Source organism: Sinocyclocheilus grahami, unplaced genomic scaffold, assembly GCF_001515645.1.
Source record: "Sinocyclocheilus grahami isolate Dianchi unplaced genomic scaffold, SAMN03320097.WGS_v1.1 scaffold319.1, whole genome shotgun sequence".
NCBI lineage: Eukaryota > Metazoa > Chordata > Actinopteri > Cypriniformes > Cyprinidae > Sinocyclocheilus > Sinocyclocheilus grahami.
Window position 1 is genome coordinate 25,279 of NW_015505498.1, and position 7,704 is coordinate 32,982.

The 7,704-nt window shown below is 38.0% G+C and overlaps 1 protein-coding gene across 1 annotated transcript; it reads right to left on the minus strand.

Moving 5' to 3' along the window:
* Positions 1-534: 534 nt before the first annotated feature.
* Positions 535-7,059, minus strand: LOC107602111 (homeobox protein BarH-like 2). The gene is made up of 3 exons (XM_016294519.1): positions 6,573-7,059; positions 1,663-1,747; positions 535-1,203 (listed from the first exon to the last, which is right to left on the minus strand). Exons 1-3 carry the CDS (start codon positions 6,938-6,940, stop codon positions 934-936), a joined length of 723 nt encoding a protein of 240 aa, XP_016150005.1. The 5' UTR covers positions 6,941-7,059; the 3' UTR covers positions 535-933.
* Positions 7,060-7,704: the final 645 nt, after the last annotated feature.

The window sequence follows — 7,704 nt, forward strand, 5'->3', positions numbered from 1 at the left end:
ACGGCTGAAATCGGTCACTTGTCCACAGAATTAGTATTTTCTGTACAGTGAATGGCACGTAGTGCACTATATAGGGGACAGGGAACGATTCAAACAGTGTAAATATGCTTTCCATTGAGGAAAAAAAGAAGTCTGGTTTCGCGCTGTGTCACACTAACCACCGCACTCTGCTCTGGTCCAGAGACACGATAGCAAGGAGCGGATCACATGCGCGAGTCGGAGCAGACCACAGAATGTATCGGAGCTATTTGAATTCTACACAGAATGCTATATTTTATAGCAATATGGATGAGATTGTGGCTGGCATACCCTGTCAAATGCGGCTTTATGGAGCTCAATGGCTCTGACCGGCTCTAGCCCAAGCTGTGATATAAACTAACGCTATTGGCTATTTTAAAAATGGGCGGGGCTGCTTGATATGTCTCGCCCTGTCTTCCTGTTTCGATTAAAATGACGTCAACACATAGAGTAACGCTGCAAGTTTCTAAGCATTTCAGGGGACCTTTAAAACATTTTAAAATCTGGACATTCAGAACGTTCAGAGAACATAGCTTAACTTAATGGGAACGTTCCTAGAACATGTTTTTGTTGGCCGGGTATGAACGTGATCCACAGTTTGACAACCAGAATGCGTCCAAATACAGTGTCCAGCTGTTTAATCTTTTAAAACCTAAAGAAGCGTATTTTTGTGAAATGATTCGCCTGAGAAGTGTGCAATTATTCTCTCTGTTTTGGTTATGCAAGCCACTTGGTTTGATGTTTTGTTGTTTTGCAATGACATTCACACATATTTGTGTGTCTAAAGTACCGCTATACTTTTTGGGGCCACTGTCAACTCAAAATCAGGCTTGGGGAGCCGTTCAACTGCTCAAGTCCATGGAGCATCAAAGTCTTTCAGTAGCTGTCTTTGGTTGTGCATCAGCACGGCTGCGTTTAGCTAGTCGTCATTGCTTCTGACGGAGACAGAGGGGCCTGTTCTTGCGCCGGGGTTTCTGGACAGATGGACTCGGACGTAGCGGATGTACTGAGATCTTGAGGTTGAGATTGGAAGACCTCTTCTTCCACTCCGGCTTGTAGCCTCTCCTCCTCCACTAGTTTGGCCGTCAGCCGTTCCTGGGCCTCGATCTCCTCTGTGCTTGGGATGGAGTTCTTCTTAGGTCGTCCTTTGGGCTTGGTAGGAGCCTCGTGTCCTCCTTTTAGCACCTAGAGAAACATGAACACACATGAGCTGTGAAAAATGTGGGCCTAGTCAAAGGTGAAGATGGTAATTACAGTGATTAAGGGAAGATATATAGCCATATGGGCTGGCCGTTTGCGCCTCTTTATCTCAGAGGTGAACAGTCTGTTGATCTTTTGTTCCTGCTTGAGAGGTTGATCGCGCTGACGTAGACCTGTACTGTCCTTTAAATCGTCACTCGCGCAACCAGCAGCCGGGGGGTTCTTCGGCTGGTACACCCACTGATTGTATTGAGTGTTTAGGAGGGCAGCTCTAAACTGTCTAATGGATTTTTAATGATATGTCTCAGAGTTTCCATTTCCACACGCAAAGCATTTTCAACACAGATGTTGTATTGATACAAGATGACAGTATTCTAACGAGCTAGACTCGTAAGGAAGACGATCCTTGTGGCGTTAGCCTTGATGCGAGCTCTTCTGACTCACCATTTTCTTCCATTTCATGCGTCTGTTCTGGTACCATGTCTTCACCTGGAGCTGTGTGAGTCCCAGAGACTGAGCCAGGTCCAATCTGCACACACATGCAATAAAAGCACGAGTTCATAAAAAATTGCAGAAATCAAATGAAAGGTTATAAAACCTAGTGAGTTGCCTACGGATGGTGTATTTTAAGGCATCATTTTAGGTGTGATCCTGACAAAAAGTGTTTCCAAAAGTAAGACTAGTATGCTACATTCTATGATACACATTTTGGCCAAATTCAAACAAACAAATAAATGTGGGGAAATATATGAACCTTTAATTTTAGACTATTGTATTATTCGTATTGCATCACCTCTATTAAATTAAATTGTGAGTCTTTCAAGGAGTGCTGTTTCTATAACATGCATAGTTGCTGCCTAAATATCAAGTGTATGAAGTCAAAAACCAACCAGGGCTCAGCCAAAAAAATGCTCCAAATGATTGGAATATGGAATATTATGGAGTAGTAAATTGCTTGGTTTGTTATGTCTTTTAATGTTATTGAAGCTAAAGTTATTTTGATTAAAAATAAAATAAATAAAGAAATGCTTAATATGAAGCTAATATCAAGTGATTTTGATTAAAAATAAAATAAGTAATAATAATAAATAAATAAAAAGTTTTAAATAAATTATATATATATATAAATAAATATATGATATGAGTTATATATATATTTTCCTCCTAGATATCAGCCAGAATTTTTCAGGGTTGCATTTCCCAAAAGCAACTATGGTCGCAAGTTCCATTGAACTCTATTGGTAATGACGGAACTTGCGACCATATAGTTGCTTTTGGGAAACGCACCCCAGACTGGGAGGTTTTTTTTTTGTTTTTGTTTTTTTACTGAAGTATTTGACATAACACGGATACCAAAATAAAAATAAAAAAATAAATACAAAATGTCCCTGAGATTCAATCACAGGGGGTTAATTTTGCTTAATAAATTGCATATTATTCCTATGTGGAGCAAATATTATAATATGTGATCCCAAATCAGACACTTCTGAGGATCTTCTGAGGACTATTATGAAGCTATGTAGGCAGTAGTGACTCAGGTTTAGGAGCGGAGCCTACGAATGGCGTTCTGACCCGAAAAAAAAAAAACCCAAAGCAAATGACAAGAATGACTGTAGGGATGGCAGGAAACTTCAGAACTGAAAGTAATTGACTGAAATCCCAAAGTCACCTGTTGTCTTAAGCATTAAACCAGTGGGTGGCCAGATGTATATCGAATCACTACAAAATCTCCAAAGCTGGCATGACTTATCCAAAGAGTTTGCCAAGCTGTGAACCGAAGAGTCTTCCCAGGCCGAATGTAACAGCAGACCTTCCGTGGAATAAGGTAATCCAGTCATGGAGCTCCTGACCTGCCCGAAGGCAACAGAGGTTCGTTTCGGAGCACTTCGGCAGGCAGCGCATGACTAATGCAGCGATTGATCTGCTGTAACGTGATAGAGGACATGCAAGATGGGATTTGAGGGCAAGGGAGATCCAGATATCAAAAAAGTGCAGAGATTTCTGCTCCGTCTAATTTCAAAGTGGCTCACAGCAGCCAAGCAGGATTACGCACCTCCTCGCCTTGAGCCTCTCAGAGAGTCATGTGACTGTGAGGTGCAGTGATCTTCTGGAAATGAGCAGATTAACACTTGCTCTCAAAAGCCCTTGACTTCAGTCTTTCCCCGTCTCCTCCTCTTTATCTGTCTATTCTCTACTTGTCCTCTCTTTTCTTCTAAGTTGTGGACGACACAAGAGTTTTTCCATTGGATGAAGGTTAATGTCCTGGTAAAATAGTACTGTGGCGGTACCATGGTAGAGTATCAGATCACATCTTGTTTATAACAGTTTTGATTGGGTAATTGCACTGAATTTTGATTTCCTACACAGCTTTATGTATCATTGTGTGGTCTCTTTTAATATTTAAAAACATTGTGCATAAAAATATATTATAGTGGGCATAGGTATTATAACTGTAAATTTATATAAATTTAAATAATCTACAAATGCATTATTATTATTATTATTATTATTATTGTCATTATTATTATTATTATTTGATATATATAAAACATAATAATATATAATTAATATAAATATATAATTTTAATTATTTTATTAATGATCATTCTTTAGAAATATTTCCATGAAAATTTAAAAATTAATGTAACGTCCTTTAAATTTTGCACCATGTGTTTTCACACTATTCACAAAGAAACACTACTGTATTTGTAGTACTTTTACTGCGGCTAAAAAAAAGAAAAAGAAATCGTAAAATGACAAGACGTAACCCGTCTTTGTAAAATGACAGAGTAAAACGTGAAATATGTATTTGTTTATTTGCTAAGTGTCATATCTGTCATATCATAGTGGATTATGTTTAAGCAAAACGTATGACTACAAGTGGTGAGGAAAATGAGTGTTGTTGTTTTTTGTTTTTTTTAAACATCACCAATCTAGCTGTCTGTCATTTGAATCTGCTTTATGTGCAGTAGCTGGTGGTAAGAAAAGCAGCTCAGTGTTTGTGCTTATTATTCTTCAGAGAGAAACCACACACACATACACACACACACACACACACACACACACACACGCGCTGCATTCCAACGCCGGCACGTTCCTTGCAACTATGAGCCTAATTTAAGCTCAGTTTGGGTTCTGACATTTATTCATAATGATGATGAAGATGATTATAATCATCTCTACCTCATAAAAAATAAAACATTAAAACGTCATGATATAAATCATTATGCTCCATATTGCGACATGTTTTTCAATGCTTTCATGTTCTAATTGTGTGGCCTAGGTCGTCTTTGAGATTGATAGAAGACCAACCTGAGGCACTTTGAGGCCCATTTCTCAAACTTGCCAGGAGATGAGGAGTTTCCCTCACTTGTTCCTCATTCAGCCATGAATTAATGAGTTGATTCCTGAGGCAGAGCAGCAGGCCGTGATGATAGAGAGAGAGTAATCATGACCTTTCTATGAACTCAGCAGCCTTCAGCCAAAACCGCCACAGAGAACGGCTGGCCAACTGACCGACCCCGACAGGAACCAGCAAACAGGCCAGCTTCTCATGTGTAGCTTTGCATGTTTGTGTCGGGTTTGGGTTTGTAATTACTGAGTAAATGACTTTCTCTAATAAATTAGGGATGGATAATATGTTGGTAACTATATCAGGATCAGTCATAGGTTTATTTCATTATAAGTCATTATAAGTCTGATTTAGCGCATAATGAAATTAATATCAGCCTGTTTGTTTTTTATATTATTTTCAATATACTGCAATTAAAACATAATAATATGAATCATTACTCCTCTATATTGCAACATCTAGAAAAAAAATCCCTTCACATTGAGCACTGTTAAAGCTGATTTCATTTTGACATGATTATTTTATTTATTACATATTATTATTATTATTATTTATATTATTATTAATCAATATGTTCTATAGTGCTATATCTAGAAAAAATGCCCTTCACATTCAGCATTTAAAATCTGATTTTATTTTATTTATTGCATATTATTTATTATTATTATTATTATTATTATTATTATTATTATTATTTAATATATTACAATTTGATTTAAAGCATGGGGAATTCCAGATTGCCAGTTTTATTGTAAAGACAGAAAAACAACAACAATGAAAGTTTACATTTACATTGATAATCAAATCAGCTATTGTCCATGATAAATAAATAGCAAAATAAACAATTAAAGTATCTATTTATACATATTGTATATACTTATTAATGTGTTTGCATTTAAAACACACACACGGATACACACACACACAGTCACTTTGAGTCAGAAGCAACATCTTTATTCTTAAAAGGAATGAATAAAAGTTGAATGAGTAAGAGGAAGTCTCGCTGTTACGTCTGGTGGCAGTTTTAAGACAATTATGTCTGACAGCTCCTTTGCTGGATCTGTCCTTAGGCTGTGTCTGACCAACAATTCAGAGAATGTGTGTGTGTGTGTGTGTGTGGCAGACAAGCTCTGAATCATTGTAGGTGGGACAGAACTGATTTTGTGGGATTTTTACTCAAATACACCCTTTGGGCTATAATGGAAACACATCCACTCCATCCAAATCTAAACGCAGAGCCAAACTGAAATGGAAACTGTGTTAAGGCCGAAAAATTATCCCATGAGAGAAGACCTACGACACGTAGATTACCTCATCTCATTGTACAAAGCCCCAAAGTTTTTTTAAATACACCTGCGTGTGCTTTAAATGATTGGCATGGAATCAATGTTATACATTTGTGTTTGCTGTTCTTGGCTTGTGTCCCTGTTGTCTTGAATGGGGTAGTGTTTCTTTTAAAGGCTTCTTTTGCAATTCAAAGCATGGTTAAAATGTTACTGTCGTTAACGACAACACTCAGAGCCATGTAATAGTTTGGCTAACAGTGATTTGCTTATTATTATTAGTGTTTATTTCAGGTTCAATATGCATTTAGAATTATTTGCATTTATGGTTTCATATATAGATAGCATTATAAATATTCTGTTTTCTTAAAATCAACATCCTGTGTACTTTTTAACGTTACTGGTTTCATAGTGCAAGATTTATCATTGCATGTTATATTCCAGTCTGTCCCACATTATTATTATTATTATTATTATTATTGTTATTATTAATGCAAATTATTTTATACTTTAATTGTTTTTTTATATAATTTTTTTTTGCATCCAGAAATGTATACCTAAACAAATAAATAAATAAATAAAATGTTTGTGACTAACATATTTCCAGTATAACTTTGACCATTTCTGAAGCACAAATACTGGCCTTAAAAAGATCACGTGTAAAATTCCTTTCGACTGAGCAATCACAGCGATGCGATGGTTCCGCATCAACCACTGACCTGTCTGGAGTGGAGAGATATTTCTGTTTCTGGAACTTCTTCTCCAGGCCCAGCAGCTGCAGCTCAGTGAAGATGGTGCGGCTGCGGCGGGGTTTCTTCAGCCGCGGGGTGCTGTGCTCCGTCTCTGATTCGCTGCTGATGCTGACGGGTGTCTCGCTGGCTGTGGGCTCGGAAGTGAACGGGTGCTGGGGTGACAGAAGGGGCAGGTGAGGAGACAGCTGAGAGATCTGTGGGAGGCTGCTGGGCTGCTGGTGTGTGATCACAGACAGGAGAGGGTACGATCTCAGAGGAGCAGAGCCTGCGAGAGCAAACAATCGACATAATGCTCTGGTTAATACTGATAGAACACAAATATTGATCATTTTCATTGGCAGAAATCATTAGTGAATCAATAATGTTCATTGTGGGGAACTCTTCTGCTCTTATCAGGTCTATTAAACATTCATTTATAGCATATCATAATCACATTGCTTTAAACATAAAAAAAACATAAAACATAAAAGCTAATTTATGTGTGCATTTTTATGTTACTGGTTTCATTCTGCAAGAGTCATTGTTGCACATTGTGTTTTTTATTTTTTTTTATCTTTCATTATCTACTGCTAATTTGGAATGTTCCAATCAAAATTAAAGACGTTCATTTGTAATCTTTTATCAGTGTGTCCCAATCAATTCCTAGAAGTATGTCTGTATGCAGGGTCGTTTCTAGGCATAGGCGAGCTAGGCGGTCGCCTAGGGTGCCACCAGCTGAAGGGGCGCCAATAAGCGCACGTACTGGCACTTTTAGCAGGGTTGTGATAAAGAGTGGCACGGTCACTCTGAAATATGACTGCCGCCCCCACTGGATCCCCCAACATTATTGGGCTAGAGTACTGTCAATCTGACGATGCCTGTATGCCACTAGATCAGAGTGCTGTCAATTGCTGCCTGATTGTTGCATGCAAAGATTGCATTTGGAGCGCTCAGCAACACCATTAGATCAGTGGGCTCTGTCAGTGCTTTGGCAAGGTAACACTTTTTTTGCCATGCAATAAAGCTAAGTTCAAAGGCCAATTTAAAATATTGGTACAGTAAATAAAGTGCACAAAATCAGTATTTTGTTTAGGCAGTATTTGTGGCACTTTTGTGGCAC